The sequence below is a fragment of the Pagrus major genome, chromosome 9 (assembly GCF_040436345.1).
Source record: "Pagrus major chromosome 9, Pma_NU_1.0".
Classification (NCBI taxonomy): Eukaryota; Metazoa; Chordata; class Actinopteri; order Spariformes; family Sparidae; genus Pagrus; species Pagrus major.
In genome coordinates this window covers 33851740-33876593 of record NC_133223.1, presented here as the reverse complement: position 1 = coordinate 33876593, position 24854 = coordinate 33851740, and the positions used below count along the sequence as shown (strand labels likewise).

At 42.2% G+C, this 24854-nt stretch overlaps 1 protein-coding gene across 1 annotated transcript in view; it reads right to left on the bottom strand.

Moving 5' to 3' along the window:
- LOC141002176 (interferon-induced protein 44-like) overlaps positions 1–24854 on the bottom strand; it is a 40030-nt gene that overhangs the window by 4562 nt on the left and 10614 nt on the right. The window contains exons 2-4 of the mRNA XM_073473379.1: positions 3428–3454; positions 2086–2119; positions 371–572 (exon numbers count right to left, since the gene is read on the bottom strand). Of these exons, the coding sequence (XP_073329480.1) occupies positions 371–572; positions 2086–2119; positions 3428–3446 (255 nt within the window). The 5' untranslated portion in view covers positions 3447–3454. The remainder of the gene's footprint in view (positions 1–370; positions 573–2085; positions 2120–3427; positions 3455–24854) is intronic.

The following is a 24854-nucleotide window of genomic DNA, read 5'->3' as shown; positions in this document are numbered from 1 at the left end:
ATACAATATGTATCTTCCACCTGTAAAGGATGTGGAAGATGTATCCTGCACACTGTATTTACTGTATACAGGTGTCTTCATGTGTATATTGTACATAACTCACCTCATGTATGATAAACTCATCTATTACATTACCCATTTAATATTTATTCCATTGCACTATTGAATTTGTTAGAGAGGTTATTAAAAACCAGGGTCAGATTCCTCGTTTGTGTTCACAAACTTGGACAGTAAAGATGATCCTGATGTCTGTTTGAGAACTTCATTCAACAAACTAACAGATAAATAATTCTGATGTGATGCAGATGAATACAAATGAACCAACTTACTTTTGCTGACGATAATTCAAAGAAATCTAAAGTTTTCTTACCTTTGTGGTGAAACTTCTGTCAGAGGTGGTGTTACTGGCCAAAGCAGGAATAGTCATTCTGCCTCGTAGGACGCTGCTGACAGAGTTAATGAAGCTGGACTTTCCAGCTCCGACAGGTCCGTGCAGAAGAATTCTGAGATGTTTGATGTCGTCCCTTTCAGTCTGATACTCCTGCACATACTGAAGATCCACCTCTTTGTTTCTGTCAGAAGAGATTACATTTGATTTTAGACTACAATATATTTCTTTTATTGATTTTATTGAATAAAACAAACATTAGACCCATTGGTTTGGTTTAATCTGTCATAAAACCACAGACACATCACTCACGTGTTAAAATAGAACAGTATAAAATATAATATACACAAAACACAGGTCCAAAAGACTTTTTCCAGAGCTGACATTGTGAGAGAAGCTGCTGTAAAACCCTGGATAATTATTTGAGTCACAACCTCCACGAAACTCGTTTCACTCTCACAGTTTGATCCATCAGTCTGATAACATTTGGAAAGTCCAGAAGCTGCAACATTAAATTATTTTATCTCTACTGAAGTAATCAGAGGCTGAACAGGAAGTCTCCAGTGTTTCCGCTCTTTGGGCTCCACAGTGCAGAAGATCCAGGTAACTTTACAGACAGGAAGTCAAGCTTTTTTTCTTCATGGCCTCTGAGCAGCTTTCAGTGGAATGATTTGGGCTCCACCTCCAACACTGTATCCAGATTTTACTTTATCAGATTCATGGATACAACAGCTCTAATAAAAAATATATTCTGTAAAAAAGTGGGCAGCTCTGGGTGCAGGCTGAATGAAGAGAGGTTACTTTCAATACCACACAGCCTGTGTGTCTGAGGGACAAGCTGGAGCACTCAGGGGTGGACCACAACCTATCATCCTGGATCCTGGACTACCTCACCAACCGACCACAGTATGTGAGGCTGTGGGTCGGAAATGGTAGCCTGCAGTACGGAGGCCCAGCAGGGAACTGTGTTGGCTCTGCACCCTCTACACTGCAGACGTTATACACATCTCTGCCAAAAGTTCTGATGTTTCTGCAACCGTCAGCCGCATCACCGTGTGCAGTGAGTGAAAGAGCAGATTTCCCAGGAAGGACGGGAGGCAGCAGGACCAGATCCCTGCTGCTGTTAACCAGTGCTGCTCCCAGTAGACCACACACACACACACACACACACACACACACACACACTGAATCAACTTCAAACTGTGTCACTGTCATCTCAATGTGCAATAGTGTAAATATTTCTGGAGTTTTTGTTTCTTATTTATATTGTTTATATTGTTTCTACTGCTTTATTTAACTCATATTTTCTATGTTTTTTACTTATTTATTACTGCTGTTTTAATTGATGCTCTCTATCCACTTTGCTGCTGTGACAAAAATGAATATCTTATCTTCATGTTCATAGACTACAAACATTGTAATGATACAAAGCTGGTTGAAGTTTGGTTTGAGTTGTATCGACTCAGAGGTGAAGAACGTCTCTTCCTGTTTCACCTGTCTGCTGTTTCTAAAGACGACTAGAGGAGCTCCTGTGATTGGTCAGTACTGAAGCTCACCTACACCTGTTGAGTCTGAGTTAATAAAGCATTCAGCCTGTTTTCCACGTCACACTGAGCTGGACCCAGTTTACTCTGCTGACGACACTCGTGTGTGTTTGTGTTGTTAAAGTGTCACCACACATGTTTCAGTTAACTCACCCCCAGGACACATTCCTCCATGGTTCACTGAGTACTGAAGAGAAAATCGTGTCAGAGATAGTAAGAGAAAATTCGTTAAATACAAACTAATTATGTGAAACAAATGAAAAGTGAAAGGAGACACCAGATGCTCTCAGGTTGGAATTGGTAAACTCCAGGTGCTCTTGAAGTTAAACTGATAAAGGAAGCAGACAGACTCAGTGAAGGAACACTCGCCCTGAGCCAACAATGTTGTTAAAGTCTTTATTGTTGAGGGTGCATGAGAGTAAAAATCACAAAGGAGAAAAACGCCACCTGGTTTCAACCCACGCTAAGAAATGGTGAATGTCATAGGGTAATCTGACGTGTTTTTATGGCATATTTATGTTCCATGATAAGTAATAATGTGCTGCTCTGATGTAATTATCATAATGCCACACTACCACCTTTCTGAAGTTACGGCCTCAGAGCAGTTAATTATTTATTAGACAGATGTCATACAAAAATACAACTATCTCTATGACTGGAACTAAAGCAGCGTCCATTGACTGTCATCACATTTTACAAAAATCAAACAAACAGAAAAAAAGACACTCCACGTATCAGGAGTGATCCTCCCTGGAGACATTTTCCAACATCCTCCCACCTTCTGCTTTAAACGAGCCCCTCCCTTAATGATAGCTGTTATTTTTTTAATGTTGATTAAACATTATTTAGGGCATATCAGAGTAACAATCCCAAATGAGAAAAACACCACCTGTTTTCCACCCACACTGCGTCTTCCTCAGGGTGTGACTGGACAGAGAAATCATATCGGCCCACAGCACAGGTGAAATTCATAATCACGGTGGCAGTTTATCATTAAAGTAAAACCAAACTCATCAGTACATCAAACTGAGGGAGTAAAGTCAGTTTATTAAAAAGGTCTGAAGTCTATTTCCTCGGTCAGACCTGGATATCAAAGAACCAGATTTAAAGATCCAATAAGTCTCTGAAGCAGTTTGAACAGCTGATCACCTCCTCTGATAGACTGCTCCACATGCTGCCCTCCACTTTCAACAGCCTCTTGTTGCCATCATGACATTTATAGAAATGGGATGTTATAGGATCATAGAAAATGTTTTTATGGCTCATTTATGTTCCACGATCAATAATAATTTACTGCTCAGAGCGAGTGTGTCTGAAGTCAGTCTGTGCTTCTTTTATCGACAAAATAAGCAGATTTATGATTTATTTAATGATTTGTCTAAAAGAAGAGAAATTGCATGTTTAATATTCAAAACATCAGCGTCATTGTAAGTCTGCATTTATGTTCAGATTTTGGATTTTTGGACCGTGTGCTGCAGTTAAATAAACAGCTTACCAGAAGTAGAAGACTCCATGAATGCAACTGTAGACAGAAAGATATGAAGAACATCATGTACAACATGTACCACACCTGTGATGGATGTTTAAATATCTTCATTAGTTCACTCGGTCACAGTGGAGGACTCTGAGGGACAGTGGTGAACAATGTAAACGGGCCCTACAGAGCTCTTCATCGATGTTATCACTGGGTCTATGTAGAGGGAACTTAACAACACTGAGATTAACAGGAATTTAAATTGGTTTATTCATACAACATCTTTCAACACTGAGTTAATTCAAAGTGCTTCACATAAAACAGAAAGACATTGAGAAAAAAACCTCAAGACAATATTGAAAACCTTCCTGTCAAACTTCACTTTTAAACTCACATTAATTGCAAAGTTTCAGTTTTAAGTGTATTGATACTCTGTTGAAGCAACATCTAAAGTCTATAAATGACAAGCATTTGTTTTTAATATAAAAAGCAGAAACATCCTTACCAGTGTGTCGATATCTTCTGGTAAACTTAGGTTAGGTTTATAGGTTTATATTAAGGATCCTCCTTCTCTCGTGAACCACATGACTTACAAGAAATCCACCAGCTTCTTATAAAAAGTCACTGTGTGCATGTGTGGCTGCCATATAAAGTAAGAGAACTTGAAGGTTCAAAGTTTAAGGTGATGTATATGTTGTATAACGAAATGACAGTCATAATGACAAGAAGGTGGTGGATTTCTTATAAGTCATGTGGTTCATGAAAAAGGGAGGATCCTTCATATAAAGAGTCTGTTCCTTCTGTTGGCTGCAGATCTACAACAGCTAAACGATGGCTACAGCTGCTGGTAAGGATCTTTCTCCTCAGATTATTCAGTAACATGTTGTTGATTCATAAACATTAGCATGTCAGCATCATCTACATTATTTCAAGGTTTTAGTCCATTTTCAGAATGAAAAGTGTCCTCACATGAACCAAGTGACTAAACTGTTTAAGCTTCTTCAATTTCAGGTTTGTTGTTTTTTTAGATTATTCTCAAACTGTGTGTTACTGTTATGAGGAAACAATTTATACATTAATACACAGTTTCTTCATGGAAACAAGTTAAAGTGAAATTAAACAGGATGTCTGAAGGAAACAGGGATACACAGCATTACTGACAATCTTTATTATTACCATAAAGGGCAAAGTTTTATTAAATGTATGTAATCAGACTTCTTTGCTTATGTGTCATATTCAGTCACTAGATATGTCACATTAACATAAAGTGAACTTCACATGCAGCAGACACATGCACACGTCTGTTCTCCACCTGTAGGTGGTGCTACAGCCTGATGATAAATGCAAATGGTGATAACTCAGAGGACATTAGTCTGACTGTTGTCTTGTAGTAAACTCTGATGGGATTACACAGGGTTCATACTCAGCAGGGCTGGTGCAGATTAAAACTTCTAAGACTTCTGTATCATGAATTTCACTCATAATTAGTATAAAATAACTGTTTTATTAGACTATAGTGAAGCTGTGAACAGATCTAAGTGTTAATGTGTTCTTATCAACCAGAGTTCCTCCTGTGGACAAACACAAGTAGAAAGTCTTCATAGGAGAAGTTAAAACAAATACTGAATGTTAATAAACCTCAAAACATCTTATCTGTTTACTACATTATAGGTATTAGTTATAAACTAATGTTTCCTCCTGCAACTACAGATTCACGCTGACCTCCTCTGTGTCTGTATATTATAGAGAATACTACAGGACAAGATACTAAATATTATAGGAAACATTAAGATCTTAAAGTCGAGATATTCTGCTGTGAAACATCTACACTGCTTCACTAATTGAATGCAGTCCTAAAAATGTGCACTTTAAGTCATACGTGAAGAAAGTGGTGTGTGTGTGTGTGTGTGTGTGTGTGTGTGTGTGTGTGTGTGTGTGTGTGTGTGTGTGTACACTAGGCATGGGACAATATGAAAATTTCATGTAACAATTATCCTGTCCAACATAATTGCAGTTCACAATATTATCACGGTAATAATCAAAATATTCTTGAAGCTTGAAAATAAAAACTAAAATTGCACTGAAACATTCTGGAATCACTTAAATTTGACATTTTGTTCAGTAACATATTTTGTTATCGCATCACAGAGAGGACTCATCTTTGTTTAGTGAAAAACAGACAAAGAATCTAAAATCAAATCAGAAACCAGAAGGTCCTCATCTCCCTGTGGATATTTTGTTTGGAATCAGATATAAGTTGTTTTTGTGGGGACACAACGTGCAACCCTTCAGCCATTGTGACAGGCAAAATAAATCAGGAAACTGATGCAGGACTGTACGTCAGCGAGATACACAGCTTTTTCAAGCCAGTCATGTGAAGCTATTCACCATTATCTTGATTCACTATTATCCTGATAGTGAAAATTTCACCACCATCGACTTATTGTGTTTTCATCTGTGATAAAATCTTAATTGTCCCGTTCCTTGTGTGTCAAAATGCATTTATTAACAAATCAGTTCAGCTGTGTTTCCCCAGCTGTAATCAAAGGCTGCAGTTCATTTCCAAGAGATAATATTAATAACAGCTGAGGTTCACCTCTCAGAGTCAGGCTTCTCCTGAAAGACGGTAGCTGCTGACACTTAAATGTGATATTGAGAGAAATGTAAGATCCTAGTGAGCTGTGAAATGTTTGTGTGATTTGTAAAAACTGTGTCGAGTGGATCAGTTAAGAAAAGAGGCTGTTTCAGCTTCACTCCTGAAATTTGTCCTCTCAGTTAAATGGGAGTTAGTTGGTTGCCACTCCTGTCGCTCTGAAGCCCACTGAGCCAAAACTGGAAGCCCTCCTGCTCTCAGAGGCATTTGTGTGCGATCTGCATAAACTTCCCTTCGATGTGATGTAGAAATGATGTGGGTGGAGTGAAGAATGTGGGAGTGGAAAGACAAGTTGAAGACAAAGTTTTTAAATTTCTGACAGCTCCTCCACTCTGTCAACATTCTGCCCCATACACACCAATGTAAAAATCTGAAAATGTTCAAAATGATGAATCTTTGAACTGTGACTGTGCAAAAAGTATGAATGATATGAAAAAGTTGATTTGATGTGATGAAGTCCTAATCTTTGTGAACGTTTCAAAGTTTGAATGGAGTTTCTTTGTGAACGTATGAAGGAGGGAGAGGAGTTTGAAAATAAGTGGGTTTGAAGTGATTTCTACTTGACTTCCATTATAAATAAGATACGACTCAGCTTCAGAGAAAAGTTTTATTGGGATATACAAGTACCCACAGAGTGCATCACCAAGACGTCAACTGACCCGAAGAAGCGTTTACTGTTCTTTAAAAATGTTGAAGCTCGACACAAGAACACTGACAAAGGTTATCATACAGAGTATACATATATATACAGTGGAGGAAGTAATTATTTGATCCCTCACTGATTTTGTAAGTTCGCCCACTGACAAAGAAATGAACGGTCTATAATTTTGATGGTAGGTTTATTTAAAAGTGAGAGACAGAAAATCAAAAAGAAAATCCAGAAAATCACATTAAATAAAAGATAAAAATTGATTTGCATTTTATTGAGTGAAATAAGTATTTGATCCCCTATCAAAACATTAGTTAGTACTTGGTGGAGAAACCCTTGTTGGCAAGTACAGAGGTCAGACATTTCTTGTAGTTGATTACCAGGTTTGCACACATCTCAGGAGGAATTTCGGACCACTCCTCTTTGCAGATCCTCTCCAAATCCTTAAGGTTTCGAGGCTGTTGCTACTCGAAGCTTCAGCCCCCTCCACAGATTTTCTATAGGATTAGACTGGCTAGGCCACTCCGTGACCTTAATGTGCTTTTTTTTTAGCCACTCCTTTGTTGCCATTTTAAGTGTCCTGGCTGAGAGAAGGAGGTTGTCACCGAGGATTTCACGGTACAAGGCCCCATCCATCTTTCCCTCGATGTGGTGAAGTTGACCTGTCCCCTTAGCAGAGAAACACCCCCAAAGCATAATGCTTCCACCTCCATGCTTGATGGTGGGGATGGTGTTCTTGGGGTCATAGTCAGAATTGCTCTTCCTCCAAACACGGCGAGTTGAATTGAGCTCGATTTTGGTCTCATCTGACCACATCACCTTCTCCCAATCATTCTCTGAATCATTCAGGTGTTCATTGGCAAACTTCAGACGGGCCTGTACATGTGCCTTCTTGAGCAGGGGGACCTTACAGGCGCTGCAGGATTTTAATCCATTATGGTGTAGTGTGTTACCAATGGTTTTCTTGGTGACTGTGGTCCCAGCTGCCTTGAGATCATTAACAAGCTCCTCCCGTGTAGTTCTGGGCTGATCCCTCACCTTTCTCATGATCATTGATACCCCACGAGGTGAGATCTTGTGTGGAGCCCCAGACCGAGGGAGATTGACGGTCATTTTGTGTTTCTTCCATTATCGAATAATCGCACCAACAGTTGTCTCCTTCTCACCCAGCTTCTTGCCAATGGTCTTGTAGCCCATTCCGGCCTTGTGCAGGTCTACAATCTTGTCCCTGATGTCCTTAGACAGCTCTTTGGTCTTGCCCATGATGGAGAGGTTGGGTTCTGATTGATTGATTCTGTGGACAGGTGTCTTTTATACAGGTAACGAGTTCAAACCAAAGGCCAAATATTGAGATTGAGATTGGGAGTACTTTCTTACAGCGAGAGGACTAATCTGTGGGAGCCAGAATTCTTTATGGTTGGTAGGGGATCAAATACTTATTTCACTCAATAAAATGCAAATCAATTTTTATCTTTTTTTTAAATGGGATTTTCTGGATTTTCTTTTTGATATTCTGTCTCTCACTGTTAAAATAAACCTACCATTAAAAGTATAGACCGTTAATTTCTTTGTCAGTGGGCAAACTTACAAAATCAGGGAGGGATCAAATAATTATTTCCTCCACCATATATACATATATATGTATATGTATATATTTGTTACTCCTTTCTATTTACAACTGAAGTGTATGGGCTGTCATCCTCAAAAGGTGTCGGCGTGTAGTATGTTGATAAAAGAAATTCTTCGGAGGCAAGGCTGGGTAGATTTGACAGAGCAATCTTTATTGAAACAGATCTCAAGCCAGCGTCCGAACCAGAGTGTGCACTCCCTGGTATTCTCAAATCTCGGCAAAGTGATGCCCAAAATGCTTTGCCCTCTGCTCTATCAGAACTCCTCTCTGACCCTCAGTCTTAGGAGATCAACCAAAATCACCCCCGTTCTCTGGTGTGCAGGTCCTTTTTAGAGTTCATTTGCTCATTCCCGCCTGTTTCCTCTAATTGTTTACTTTTGGGACACTGAGAGCCCCTCTATCCTGTGGGAAAAGAATAGGTCTGCATAACACCTCTAGAGAATATCTCTCAAGGGAATATGTGTCATGGGCTAAGGTTCCATTTCAGTTTAAACACTCCCAGAAACCCCAGGACAAAGATGATTACTTTCCATGAAGTTTACTGAGAATCTTGTGAAACTAGAAACACAATACAACAAAATGTATGTATTATTAAACAAATCAAACATCATAGCAGTATTTGGTACATAGCATGGCTTAGCTATCCTAGTGGCAGCAAAATATAGAGCTAGCTTAGCTTTGCAACAGAATTGGCATCTCAGCAGTCTCGATATTCACATAAACTCAAATTACTTCATAGCTTTATGTTGCTGGATGAATAATACTCACAGACGTTGCTTTAGCAAAGAGGGAGGAAAAATAGCCTGCTAACTGAAGAGCTTATGACTGTGCTGACACAACTGTAACTGCTCATAACTTTAACTGCTCATAACTGTAGCTGCTACTTTGTTGCTATGGTTACGAAAATAAACAAATGACAGAACTATGTTGTTCTAGAAAGGCACACATTTTCTAGGGGCATAACACTCCCCGCTTGGGGTCTTTAAAGAGCCCACATTAATGAACAGAATCAGTCCTTGGAGAAAGAAGCAGAACTACTTCTGTGATGGGACGACAGAAAGTCTTTTTGGTTCCACCCTTGTTGACTTCCACTTCGACTTTCCGGACCAATCCATCTTCTCCTGGAAAGTTTTTTCTGATGATGCCCATAGGCCACTCATTTCTCTTTGCCTGATTGTCTTTCAAGAGAACTATGTCCCCTTCTTGGAGGCTCGTCCGTTTCCCTTGCCACTTGTGCCGAAGCTGCAGTGTTTTGAGGTATTCACGTTTCCACCTGCTCCAAAACACGTCTGCCAAGCCTTGAACTTGTTTCCACTCTTCTCTGAAGAGATCTACTTCATCATAGCTGCTTGACGGGGGAGGAGGTGCAGTGCTTGTCTTGAGGGTCAGGAGAATTGCTGGGGTGAGGATGAAAGGTGATTCTGGATCCGATGACACTGGGATGAGCGGTCTGGCATTCATGATTGCAGCTACCTCGGCCATGAGTGTGGTAAGAACCTCATGTGTCAGGCGAGATTTCCTCTGCTCAAGCAGCATGCAATCCAAAATACGGCGGGCGATGCCAATCATACGCTCCCACGCGCCTCCCATGTGAGACGCGTGGGGTGGGTTAAACACCCAGGTGCAGCTCTCTGTGCTCAGGTACTTTTCTATGTTGTTGAATCCTGGATTAGTCTCGTCCATCTCCAGCTCACGGGAGGCGCCAATGAAATTAGTTCCGCAGTCAGAGCGTATCTGCTTTGCCGGGCCCCTGACTGCAAAGAACCTTCTCAATGCATTGATAAAGCTGCTAGCACTCATTGCTTCAATCACCTCGATATGAACTGCCCTTGACCACATGCATGAGAACATCACAGCCCATCGCTTTGAGTTAGAGACTCCTCCTCTTGTGCGGTGTGAGACGATGTCCCATGGTCCAAAAACATCGACGCCTACGTAGGTGAAAGAAGGTGCTACTTGTAGCCGTTCCGCTGGTAAAGCTGCCATCTGTTGATGTTCGGTCTTTGCCCTCAGTCTTCTACAAGTGATACATCTGTGAAGCAGACTGCTGATACAACGTTTGGCTCCCACCAGCCAGAACCCTGCAGCTCGAATGGCACCTTCGGTCAGATGTCTTCCTTGGTGTTTCACTGCTTCGTGGAAGTGGGACACAAGCAGGGTTGCGAGATGATGCCGGCCAGGAATGATGATGGGGTGAGTCTCGTTCATGCTTAGATTCGACCGTCCAATCCGGCCTCCTACTCTAAGAAGTCCATCTTGGTCTATGGTGGGGTGTAATTTCCACAGGCTACTGGAAGATGGGATGTTGGATCCTGAGTTAATGCACTTGAGTTCCTCTGCATAGCATTCATTCTGGACACTCTTCACAATGCACACTTTGGCTTTTAGCAGCTCTTCCTCTGTAGGACGACAGATGTGCCACCCCTTACATTCATCCTGGACGGAGTGGGTGAAGGAGCGAGCTACGTGGATCAGGTGTGCCATGGCTGTGAGGAGAGTGCTGAACTTGGAGAAGCGTTCAAAGCGTTGTGGGTGTACCACATCTCTGATAACGTGTGTGAAACTTGTCGTCACCTGGGGACGCACGTCAGAATCGATGTCAGGGTCAATGAGATCGTAAGTCTCCTGAAGCTCAGAATGGTGCAAAGATGCATCATGGAGAAACACTGGTCCTTTGAGCCATGTTGTGCTGCTAAGGAGAGCTGGTGTCACGGTTCTTGATCCAATGTCAGCTGGGTTGAGGTGTGTTGGGACATACTTCCACTGGCCGGGACAAGGTGACTGGCGGATTCGCTGGACCCTATTATGTACGTAGACATAAAATCTCCTTGACTGGTTGTGGATATATCCCAATACAACCTTGCTGTCCGTGTAGTAGGTGATTTTGTCGAATGTTGTATCCATCTCTGTGGCAATCATCTCAGCAATCTCGACAGCGAGTACAGATGCACAGAGCTCAAGTCTTGGTATGGTTAGGCCAGGCTGGGGGGCCAACTTTGCCTTCCCAAAGACAAACCCAACCTCAGTCTGTTCTTGGTGGCTTGTCACCTTGATGTAGGCCACGGCTGCAATCGCTTTGATTGATGCATCTGCGAAGACACAGAGTTCTCTCCTTAGCGCACCTGAGGTGGAGAGAGACGTAAAAGGGCGTGGTATTTGGAGCCCTTCTAGGTCTTGGAGTGACTGTTTCCATCTGGTCCACTCGATCTCCATGTCTTTGGGTAGTGGTGAGTCCCAATCCTCTGCTTGCGTGGTGAGTTCCCTGAGTATAAGTCTTCCATGAACCGTGATGGGTGCGAGGAATCCTAGGGGGTCGTAGAGGCTATTCACTGTTGAGAGTACCCCTCTGCGGGGTGAACGGCTTCTGGTCATCTTCAATCTGAAACGTGAAGGTGTCTATGTGCATGTTCCAGAACAATCCAAGGCTACGTTGGATAGGCAGATCATCAACGAAGAGATCTAGGCTGTCGACATCCTTGGAGCAATCTTCTGAAGGGAATGTCTCTATCACTGCAGGTCGGTTTGATGCAATTTTGTGTAATCTGAGGTTGGAAGCTGCAAGCATCTGCTGCGCTCGCCTGAGGACACTGATGGCTTCTTCCTCAGTACTGAAGGACTTTAAGGCATCGTCAACATAGAACTCACGGTCGACGAATCTTCTTGCGTCGCTGCCGTAGTTGGCCTCTGCTTCCTTAGCTGCCCGTCGCAGACCATACACAGCAACAGCAGGTGAGGGACTGTTCCCAATAAGGTGAACTCGCATCCTGTAGTCCACAATGTCTGAGGTCAGGTCGTTGTTCCTATACCACAGGAAGCGTAGAAAGTCCCGGTGGTCCTCTTTCACAACAAAACAGTGGAACATGTGCTCGATGTCAGCGGTGATCGCCACTTGTTCCTTCCTGAACCTCATGAGAACACCTAGTAGGCTGTTATTAAGGTCGGGGCCAGTCAGCAAAACATCGTTGAGCGACACTCCTCTATATGATGCACTGCTGTCGAAGACCACACGGATCTTGTCTGGCTTTCTGGGATGATACACGCCAAACAGGGGTAGATACCAGCACTCCTGTCCGGGCTGCATTGGCGGGGCGGCTTCTGCGTGTGCTCTCTTGAGCATCTTCTCCATAAACTCTAGGAAGTGGGCTCTCATCTGCGGTCGTTTTTCCAATGAACGCCGGAGTGAGACAAGGCGGTTGAGAGCCTGTTTCCTGTTGTTGGGCAGCTGCTGTCTCGGTGACCGAAAAGGTAAAGGTGCGACCCAACTTTTGGAGATGTCTTGGTGGCACTCTGCTTCCATTATCTGGAGAAACTCCAGATCTTCCATTGATGGAGCGAGTCTGTGGTCGTCAGGAGTACGAGCAAATACAGTTTGCCCTAAGCTGTCTCCTATGAGCTTCGTTGCGCCGTGTGTGGAGATTGGTGCTAGATGGTGCTGATGTTTAGGTGCTTGACTGAACACCTCTTTCACTCTGATCACGTTGTTGCATGGCTGAAGATGGCTTGCACGACCGTTCTCTAGGATGGCTGTCTTGTAACTTCTCACCTCTCGTGGTCTGTGAGCGCCTCCAAGGCATACATCACCGATGACGACCCATCCTAGGTCAAGCCTTTGCGCGAACGGTGCATCTCCTGGGCCACTTATCTGATCTCGGACCTTGTGCACCTGTAAGATGTCTCTGCCCAGAAGGAGGAGTATCTTGGCATCCGGATCGAGAGGTGGTATTTTATCAGCAATGCGTTTCAGGTGATCATGATGGTGGGCTGCCTCCGGGGTAGGAATCTCAGCACGGACATTGGGAATTTGGTTGCACTCTAGGAGTGTAGGCAGAAGAATGTTCATTTTCTTGTCTACTGGCTCCACAGAGTAACCACTGGCTCTCCTCCCCGCTGTCTCTGTACATCCCGCACAGGTCTTGAGCGTGTATGAGTAGGAGCAACCAGAGATTTTAAAGGCATCGAAGAACTCTGACCGTGCAAGGGATCGATTACTCTGCTCATCCAGTATAGCGTACATCCTTTTGGACTCCTCTCTGCGTCCGTTTGGGAACACACTGACAAGGCAGATCTTAGCACATGCTCTGGAGCTCAGACCTTCTCCACATACTTGTGTACATGTCGACTTGACCTCCTGGTTGTCCGCTTTGTCCTCCTCCCCGCTGTCCTCTGAAGTAGGAGGGGACGACTTAGATTTCCAGGTAGGTGGGTTAGGGTGAAGTGCTGTCACATGGGCAGTGCTCTCACACTCTGTACATTTTACTTCAGCGGTGCAGTTCTTTGCAAGATGTTCTGTGGAGGAGCAACAGCGAAAGCAGATGTAGTGTTCTTTCAATAGCTGTTTGCGATCACCTATGCTCTTTTCACGGAAACCTCTGCATCTCCTCAGAGGGTGGGGCTTTAGGTGCAAGGGGCAAAGTTTATTTGGGTCAATTCTTTCTCTGTCTTCTTTAGACTCAAACTTGGCTGTACCTGAGACCTGTGTTTTGTGAACATATACAGATGTCTTTGTGGGCCTCTCCCATTTGCTGTTTCTCTCTGCTGGAACTTGCATGAAGAGGCTAAAGCCTGGGTCTGTGCGAGCCTTTGCCTCTGTGCTGATGAAGTTTACCAACACGGAGAAAGGTGGGAAGCTGACAAAATGTTCGTGTTTGTATCTTGTCCCGTGGTATAGCCACTTTTCTTGCATATTGTATGGGAGTTTCTCAATGATAGGCTTAATGCCTCTGGAGGTATCCAAGTATGACAAGCCTGCGAGGTAGCCATCTTCCTTGGCAGCTTGTAGCTCTGACAACAGGTCGGCTAGATCCCGGAGTCTCTGCGGATCCTTCGTTGTGATTTTTGGAAAGCTTTCCAGCTTGTTGAACAGAGCTTGTTCGACGGCCTCTGGCGAGCCATATATTTCGTCGAGACGCTCCCATGCCATGCACAATCCAGTAGACGGATTCCTGATGTTTACAGTTTTTACTCTTCTTACTTGTTCTGCTGACTCTTTCCCCAGATACTTGTTTAGGAGGTCTAGTTCTTCTGTAGCAGATAGGTCTAAGTCAGCGATGGCATTTTTGAAAGATGTTTTCCAGGCCCAATAGTTCATTGGCTGGTCATCATACATAGTGAGACCTGATGTCACCAGGTGGTTGCGGGCAAGATATTTCACAAGGTCTAGAGTGGTTGTAGAATGGTCATGGTTAACTCCATAAGGTGTCCCATGAACAGGCAGGTGTGCAGGAGATGGGGAATGTTGCTTGAAGTTCTGTTGTAGTGGTGCTCCACTTGACTGAAGAGACTGAGGAGAGTGGTGAGGCATAATGGTAGCAGAAGCAGCAGCTTGGGTCTGATTTACATTGAGTAGGTGGGGTGTTGAATGGTTAACTTTGCTCTCCATTATGGCGGATGCACTATTGCTGCGTAGGCTGGCTTGTGCTGACACATAGGCGCCGGTGCGCTGGTCTTTCATAAACTGAGGGACTGGGTCTTTAGCCTCGCTGCGTACTTCAAAGCCCATTTCTTGTAATCCGGCCACGAGAGTATTTGCCTCCGCTATAGCAGCATCTTTTTCTTTTTCTTCATTTAATGCATCGAGGCTGGCTTGGATACGTGCCTGCTCCACTTTAAGTTCAATTTCCTTTTTCGAATGTGACGCTCTAGCCTGTGCTGCTTCAGCTTTTGCTTTTGCCATGGCGATGGCCATGCTAATCTTTGAGCTGGACGATGTACCAGATGAGCGGCTGCTCCTTGAGCGTGCAGACTCAGAGTGGTTACCTCCATTCACTCTGTTAGCGCTGTTATGTTTTGACATTACTGAGACTCAGCGTGGTTTCAATATCAGGAGAAGAAAGCTAACGTGAAGCTATCTGAAGCTGTAATGCTAGCCGCTTATCTTTTGATACTGAGTAGCTTCGTAGAATGGCAATCCTTGTGTCCCCCGTTAGCTGTGTTGCCGTCTTTTCACTGTCATGGGCTAAGGTTCCATTTCAGTTTAAACACTCCCAGAAACCCCAGGACAAAGATGATTACTTTCCATGAAGTTTACTGAGAATCTTGTGAAACTAGAAACACAATACAACAAAATGTATGTATTATTAAACAAATCAAACATCATAGCAGTATTTGGTACATAGCATGGCTTAGCTATCCTAGTGGCAGCAAAATATAGAGCTAGCTTAGCTTTGCAACAGAATTGGCATCTCAGCAGTCTCGATATTCGCATAAACTCAAATTACTTCATAGCTTTATGTTGCTGGATGAATAATACTCACAGACGTTGCTTTAGCAAAGAGGGAGGAAAAATAGCCTGCTAACTGAAGAGCTGATGACTGTGCTGACACAACTGTAACTGCTCATAACTGTAGCTGCTACTTTGTTGCTATGGTTACGAAAATAAACAAATGACAGAACTATGTTGTTCTAGAAAGGCACACATTTACTAGGGGCATAACAATATGTGTACGTGGAGGTGTGTGTGTGACTATATTGATGCTATCTAAAGTTGACCTGTTAGTCTCTCTATACTTAGATGAAAATGTATACATCGAATCAATCTTGAACCTCTGAACTGGTCAATCCTCAGTGTGGGCCTCTTCCTTTAGCTATTCTCTGACGCACACTACAGGACTAATATGTTGTTGTCCTGGACATGAGACCTCTACCTTGTCCCCTTCCCACATATACTTAAAGGGAAGCATCTGGTCCTGTCCCATCCTGTCCTGTCACTCAGAGCTCAGGAGGTATAAGAAACACTCAGACACTACACAACATGAAGAAACATGTTGTGAATCTACTGTTACTGTCCAGGGAAACAGAGAGCAACAAAATACTGCTGCAATTTGTCATTCAGATTTCAAATCTATAATTTTTTGATGTTTCTTCTATAGTGGTAGAAGTAGTTGCTCCAAGGAGGTTGACCTTGCTGACATGCATTCAAAGAAAATAATCTTATAATCCTTCTCAGTCCTTGCTAAACCAGCTGCTAAACCTAGCAAATTAACAGCTCACAAATCTTTGAAGAGCAAAATCAAAGTTAACACCAGCTAAACTACCACAGCCAGATCAAGAGTGAAAGTCAAAGTGGATACACTGGATGAGTGTTGTAACAAACACTTGAACTGAGTCTGAATTAGCTGATCTGACTGATGATGATGAGGAAGAAGAAGCAGCCTGATTGGAGCTGATCTGGAGACAGTGGTCCAATCAGTGAAGAGGATCCCACAGCAACACGACACAGATCTGTTTGGACAGACTGGACAGACAGGGATTAATACAACACACAGCTAGAACGGCACTGAGTAGAGTCAGAACTCTTGGTCGGGCACAAACCCTAGTCTCAGGAGGGAAAGTCCACTGTATGACCAATCCAACCTCCTCCCACTTCAGCTCTTTATTCTGCACTGAAGGGGCGCTACACGAAGTGATACTGGAGAGGTAACTGCAGCATCAAATATACAGGTTTTTAAACGCGGTTAAACTCGCTAAAAACAGGCCATTGTTTCTCTTCACATTGTCAGTGGATGTGTTTTTTCATCATGGACCCGCCAGAAAAACAGGGAACAGTAGAAGGTAGCAGATCATATACCTCATCAGACGACATCCAGAAGACGTTAAACTTGTTTTAAAAAGTCTTAATCAGTAATGTTCTGAATTAGACACATTGTTTTTTTTTCTGGAGCTGGTAACTGAAGTGATTAAGCAGTGAGACATCTGGCTTCTTTCTGATCTCTGATGAGAGTTGCACATGCTCAGTGGCCATCAGGCAGCTGACAGGCTCAGACCACACAGAGACCTCGAACAACAGTTACTTTTTTAATATCTTTAACTTCAGTCTCTATTTAAAACTCAGCGCCGACTGAACAATGTTCACGAGCTGCTCGACAGAGACAGATGGAAAGAAATTAACAAGCCTGAACTTCAACACGTCACAACATGGCTCCCGAAATGAACAAAGTACTTTTACTCAGTAACTGTATTTAGTTTTCACATAAAACATGTGATGGTTAATAAAACATGATGCTTTGTTAAAGGTTAAACCCACAACAGGAAGTGAAGTAGTTAGAATCAGCTCCACCTCGACTGACTGCAACATTAATAATAATTCAATATTAAATATGTTCATGTTTATCAGTCACAGAGGACATTTTACTACACAAGCACTAAACTGCTGCTCATTTAAATTCACTTTGATAAAAACACATATTGTCTCTGTAACAGAGTATTTTCACAGTATTAGTACCTTTACTTGAATAAAAGATGTGAATACTTCCTCACTTATTATTATTGGACACAAATAGTGTGAATCAAACTCAGCCCTGTACAGTAACAGTTACACTACAGATATCAATCTGGATCTGACTCAGTTCTGCTTTATTGAGTAAGAGTGTCATGTTCCTAACAGGTTCTTTTCAGTTTTGTTTCTGAATAAATGTTCACAATGTGTTTATCTTTCAGCAACAAACTGGTCTCTAAAAACAGTGAAGGTCCACTCAGTCACTACTGGTCTGACCTTTGGTGCTGATGATGAAATACTGGAAAAAGTGAAGACTCTACTATCGTCAACACACGTGGAGATCACAGACTGTCAGGAGTGTGACATCATCATCGTCTTCTGTCCAATCACATCTCGTGTTGGAGCAGATGTGGAGGCAGCCATGAACAATATTCCAGGTAATGAAAGACTTGTTTTAACTCTCTTATTGTTATCAGACTAATCTGTACAGGGATTATGTTCAGATTATATTCTGACTATAGTCTCCAACACTCAGAACCAGAGTTCATGTTCTGTCTGAGCCTGTAGTTCTGGTTCTCCAGCTGTACGTACAGTCGGTGAACATGTTCACAGGTAGCTCAGATACGTTTCTCTTATACTTGTACATTTACAAAACACTTCAGCGACAGCAGTGAAGAACACTGCAGCAGATTAAAGTCTCTTCACAGCAGCTCTGTGTCCAGCTCCACAACAAACTACTGCACTTTAATATCTTTAACATACATTTTGTTTTTAAAAAGTGTTTAAGTCACGTTAAGGTACAAGTGTGGACAGATTACTGAGCAAACAGCCACAAACGATGCAGCTTCGTTGGTTACGTGGTCGTTCTGAGAGAAAAAATATGTTTATGAGTCTCATGAATGTTCAGAGGGATGTATGAACATGTTCCTGTCTGTGTCGCTGTATCCTGTAATGTTTGTTTTAAGAAAACGTTCTTCTTTACAGGAAGTTGATCTCTAAACTTTGTCTCATATTTGTCTTTTCAGATAATAAACCTGTCATTTTAGTGCTGATGCATCACACCAGAGATGACGACTATTCAACTGGTGTCCAAAAGTGGAGTGAAACCTGTCAGAACATCCTGTTGGATGTTCATGTTCTCTTCCATGAGACTCAGCCGGGATTACTGAAGTGTCCACGAAATGATGAGGCAGTTCAACAAATACAAGAAGAGTTAAATCATTACTCAAAGATCAACAGTCCTGTTGGTCGTGTGTGTCAAATACTGTAGTGATAAAGTTCTTGATCCTGCTGAAGTTCATGAGTGTGTTCTGTATGAAACTTCATCATGGATGTCATCCTGTAAGCATGTTGTAACCATCAGTCAGTTTCTGAGTCTGTTTTGTTCCTTTCACACATTAAAAATAATAATCTGCTTTTATTGTGACGCTCCCTTTAAAGTTTCAGCATCATGAGAGTCCAGATCCATAAAAGTTGTCCTGGCAGTTTGTCTTTAACTCTTCGTCTGCAGCCGCTTTCATTAAAGATTTGACTGACAAGTCAAAGTGTGAATCTTTGTCCTGTGTGTGGATTCATCATTCAACAGATTTCATGTTGACTGAATAGATAAAAGCTTTTCGGATTAATACTATATTTGTGTTATTGTTTTTATATTATTATATAGCCTGCTGTATCATAGTAGTGTCTTCTTTCTGTTATGTGTACTTCATATCATTACTGTGTCTGTCACATAAACAACATATAGAGATTATATACCACATCATTTATCAGATGTATACTTATTTATCACACATGTACCTTTATACTTATACTGCAGGAGTTTCTCCACTGGACCCAAGTATTTACACAATAATACAGTGTGAGGGATTTAAATATTCATATATGTCTTTATAATTCATCTGTACGTTGTTTAATCTTTAATCTTTGTATTTTCTTCATTCGAAGAGTTGTTTCTGTTTTCTGACCTCTCAGTCTGTGACGATCAATAAAGTCTGATCTGATCTTGAAATGAATCAGAGTGTCGGCGCTCTCTGGTGGACAAACTGTGACGGACACTGTTTCTGAATGACCTCACACATAATGTGATGATGGTAATAAAAGGTTTGGTGATATATGTGATGTGCAGGTTCAGTAGATGTCTGAGTGTTGTGGTGTTACTGCCATGTGTGATGTGTACATTGTGGGAAGACTGTGGGAGAGAGGGCAGGCTGAAGGTTTTTAGGTTATTTCCTCTCCTTCAGTGTTTTATATCGGTTCTTGTGCCTCTAAAAGATCCTGAAAGTTAAAAATGTTAAAGTCCGCACCAACAGAAGCTCCTTTTTCCCACCGAAATCACTGCTCCTGAAACGCCTCGTCAGTCTTTTCTGCCTTAACTATGAACATTATAGAAATATTTGTAATTATTCATTTTGATTTATTATTTAATTCATTAAAGCAAATATTTTCTGATCTGTCCACCTGTGATGTGATGTCACTTCCTGCTCTGTATGAAACAAACCCGTCCATCACTGGGACAAACAGACTCCATGTTTCTACACAAAGACAGAAAGAAGTTCATGTTGAACATTTGCTGAATTTACAAGAAGGAACAAATCAGTCAGAATCAGTCAGAGACAGAGTTTCACACAGTTTATAAAGTGTCTCCAACTCAACAACTCACTAAACTGACACATTTGTTAAGGGAGTCTGGGGACAAAGAAGTCGCCTATACTGGTTACTGTTTAGTGTATTTGTAAAATGTGACATGTTTCTTTCTCCTCTAAACTCAGCAGATGTTCTCCATGAACTTCTTTCTTTCTGTGTCTGTTGGTCCCAGTGATGTGACGAGTGGTCGCTCCTGTAACATCAGGTGTGAACTGACGGCTTGAACCTGTCCACTTGTGATGGTGAAACCAGGTGTGAACAGCCTACATGTAGAGTCTGTGGCAGAGACCAAACTGCCACAAGAGGGAGACAAAAGCTCAGAACTCAAGTTCAGAACAAGTTCAGATGCAGCTGGAGACTCAACTGAGGGCGCTTTCACACCGCTAGTTCGATTATTTGGTCCGCACCAGGCAGTAAAATTGTTACATTGTAGCATACAGACTGCGGTGTGGTCCGCGTTCACACATGCAAACGGACCAAAATTGGTCTGAATGACGTTTCGTCATCTTCCGGTAGAAATAAGCGCCAATTTGGACTTTCACAATGGAGCGACAAGTTCGTGCACTGTTACTTGCGCTGGTCCTTGCTTTTTATATTGTCAATATCAGCCATTTCTGGCAAAATATCCAATTTCAGAATGAGTCGCGGCTGTGGCTGGAGAACAAGGGTGGGTCTAGATTTCTAGGCTGTAGAATCTGTTATGCTGTGTATACATTTCGTTTATACCTGAGTTGGTCCAGGTTCGCGTTCTCACCAGAGGGACCGCACCAAAGGTTGGCATTTGGTGCGGAATCAAGCGGACCGAGACCACACCTTTTTGGAGGTCTCGGTCTGCTTGATTTAGTGCGCACCCGAGTGCGATTAATGCTTTCACACCAACGAAAACAAATCGAACTAAGAGCTTTTGGTTCGAATGGACTATTTAGTGCGCACCAACTGCTGTTGTCCCCACCACCCCACCCCCCACGGGGCTGCCTGCCCTCAAGATCTCTTCTTCTGGGCCTAACAGCTGCGGAGAGCTGCAAGCTGCATTTCCAGCAGGCCCAAAGAACTTCTCCTCACTGCAGCGACACAAAGTCCTGCCAATATTCCTGATCAGTTAGCACCAGCAGCTGTGACACAAAGCTTGCCAGCTAACTTCACAATCTGAGGAACACCAAGCAAGTTAGCACTGAGCTGCTATCCTTGCAAAGGAAAGGAGCGAACCGCTTCCTCCTCTGCCAACTTTCATCAGTCGCTGCACAGCAAGAACAGTATTCAACATTGGAATCCCAACGTTCTCCTGCAACCACCAGCACCTTTTCTTCAAAGACTGGTAACGTTGAACTGGGCTTGGATAGTATAGCATAGCACAGCTAAGCACAGGACTTTAAACTCTGGTTGATGTAATGCATATGTGATATCGATGACCACCATTGTTTCTTTGTTTTGCCAGACACACACACACACACACACACACACACACACACACACACACACATCTGTATATAGTACATAGTGTATATGTACATGTAGTTAGTGTGTTTTCATCTTTGTGTAAATGAAAGCCTTTCAAACCTTCATTCTGCCTATTTATTATTGTACAAGAGTGAATGTTGCCAACCTCTACTCTGTCAAGAACTCCAAGATCCTTCAACCATTACTACCTTTTATGGTAATATTGGTTGTAGTTATTAAGTTAATTATTAATCAGAGTTACAAACAGTTTAGTACCTTTTCTGAGACTGATTTGGTGAATTGGCTCTTTTCCCTTCTTCAAGGGTGGTACCCAGAGGTGATCTAATGTAAATTGGATCTTATTATTTATCATAATTAATAATTATCCCTGTTAATCATTAATTATTATTGATAGCCAAATTTAACCCAAAACTCCCTATTACTGTTGCATGAAGCACTACATATGGTGCCCCGTGTGAAGTGAGCACAACATAAATGGTGCCCCGTGCGAGGAAGTGTACTGTTGGCAATCATTCATAATGTGCAATATTAATTTCAGCATAAGTTGGACAGTGCTAAAATTTGAGATTCACATCTTGAACCTTTTAGCCGAAAGTCTTTACATTTAACCCCACTAGTCTACTACAGGAGTAGACGTTGATTTGTACTTACAAACAATTGCAGTGTGGTGGGAATTGATTTATCAATTTTATAACCAATGTGATTAACCAAAATCTTTTAGGTTATTAACTGCCACTTTGAGCCATTTGCTATTGCCACTATCGATTCAAGTTGAAAGTGCTTTGTAGAAATTGTAAGAATTTCAGTTCAGCATTTGAATATCCTGTATTCAATGCATTGTAGTCAAGCTGTCAGAATTTGATGACAATTTAAGTGTTCCTCGTGTTAATCACAGCGTGCCACCGGCCCTGTGATACAAAGAAGTTTATATGTGGCTGTTACTGCCTTGCATTTCAGCCTGAGTAAGAAGTAGAGCCGGAGATAGAGCCACAGTGTGCTACCAGCCCTGTGAAACAGAAGTTTTGTACTTAGCTGTTTCTACCACGTGTTTCAGCCCAAGTCAACTTTAAAAGACAATCCTCTGACTGTTACTGCCCTGCATTCCAGTTAGTGCAAAAATGTGTTGAAAATTTGATAAGCAAAGTTACACTTGTAAACTGTGTTTATCTTTATTGGCCCCAATCTGTATGCCCAGATCCACTAGATTGTGCCAGAGCCACCCCTCCTCCACAGGGAGCTGCCCCCTATAGTGTAGGCCATAACACAGCTTGGTTAGGCTAGTGTACTTCCCCCAAGCTACACTACAGAGTGTCTGCCAAAGCAACACCATAGCCAACCACACTGATTGTTGTTGGACAACTTGTTTAACAATGGAGAGCCCCTGTGTAGAGCGATTTATTTCTTCCCTGGCACAGAGTGTAAAACCTGGCTGCCCTGAAGTCACAACAGAGGCGATTTAACTTTGTCTTTGAGTTGTCATGTAATTTAAAGTATGCAGTATACATGTTACAGTCACGTCAAAACTACTCCTCAGCTGTTTTTATACCCCACAATCGAAAAGGGAGGGTGGTTATGTGTGATTGTAAAGTTTGTGGTCCGCACTTTGGTATCCTGTTTTGTCACGGTGTTACTGTTTAGAAGGTCCAGTCTTTTACTCATATGCATCAGTATGTTTGACTCATCAGACAAGTAATTTCAACCTTCCAACCACCAGAGACAGAGTGCCAGTGTGACATGATGCAGAAGGTCACCAGAGAAGTTGGATGTCAGACAGACAGCTTTGTTGGGAGAAGGACTGTGGCCACATCGCTGTCTAAAAGGCCACTAAGCACCAGAAAGAATACAGCAGTGTTTCCCCTATATGCATTCTGCAGCAGCACGCCGCCGCTGCTGGATTTTCAGCGCTGCCGCAAAAAAAAAAAAAAAAAAAAGACATGATTTTTGTAGGTTTAATATCAGGGGCGAATGGCGAATTTAAGTTGCACACAGTGAAAGCACTAAATGCTAAGTTATCTTGAAATCGATTATTATTGTCATTACTGCTATTTGTATAATTTCTACAAGTCGCCGTTTAAGTTGAGTGACTGAATCCTCGTCATCCTATTCAATGGCTGCAACAGGCGACTCATCGAAGCCAGATGTGATGCAGACAACAACATTTGTATAGTTAGGCTATAATAAAAAGTACCAAATACCCTTTAGATCCTTTATAAACCGTCTCTGATTTTACTGTTTACCCCATGTCGTGAGTGAATTACTGCGCTTGTTGGATTAACGTTACATTCATTAGACCAGTTGCTAGTGTAGCTGTGTCAATATGTTGCACATATTATCATTTTATTTTATTTCTAATTTTTTATTTTGGTGAACATTCTCAAAACCTGTGTGTAATATTCTCTGCCACAATGTCCACATTTTTGTATCACCAGCGTTATTTTGAATACGTGCTTTCATAGTGCCGGGGGGGGGACTTTAATTAACGGTACACAAGGCGCTATAGTGACGTAGCTTTACCTTCCCGGCAAAACTTGGGAAGCTTTTGTGCTGGTAAGATGTGTTGTGAGTTTTTCTGTCTGTTGGTTAAGTTAGCATAAGTTATTTTGTCTTAAACTATATATAAATGTAACAATATCATTGCTAACACACTGCTGAATATTTACGTTTGTTTTGTTAAATTTGACGGAGATTTTACCCTCATTTGCATATTTAACGACCTGCTGCAGGAGACAGAGAGCGTCTGACAGCCTGTGTGTGTACTGACTGTTTCCCTCGCTGCCCTTATAGGGAATAAATGTGCAGATCCTGATTCCTGGTCTGACTGGTGTTCTTTAGTTTATAAGCAACCACATTAAAGCTGCTACACTAGCTTGCATTAAAAGTTGCTAGCAGCTAGCTAGGTAAACTTGACAGAGCCGTCTGAGGCCCCCTCAGACCTGCTGTCCACACTCCTAGGCAAAACGCTACTCTTGTAAGGATGAGACTCATTTTGTAAGTCTCAATCTGTCAAAAATGTTTTCAAAAATCTCACCAGTAGTCATCATTTAAAGGGTAATTTTTCAAAATTTTCTCCCCAGGGGAGCAAGCCCCCGGGCCCCCCTAGTGTTGCTAGGTTACCAACTCAGAGCACCACTGCTGCAAAAAAATTTAGGGGAAACACTGATACACATATGTTGAGCTATGTATGTGTGAATGTGTGTGATG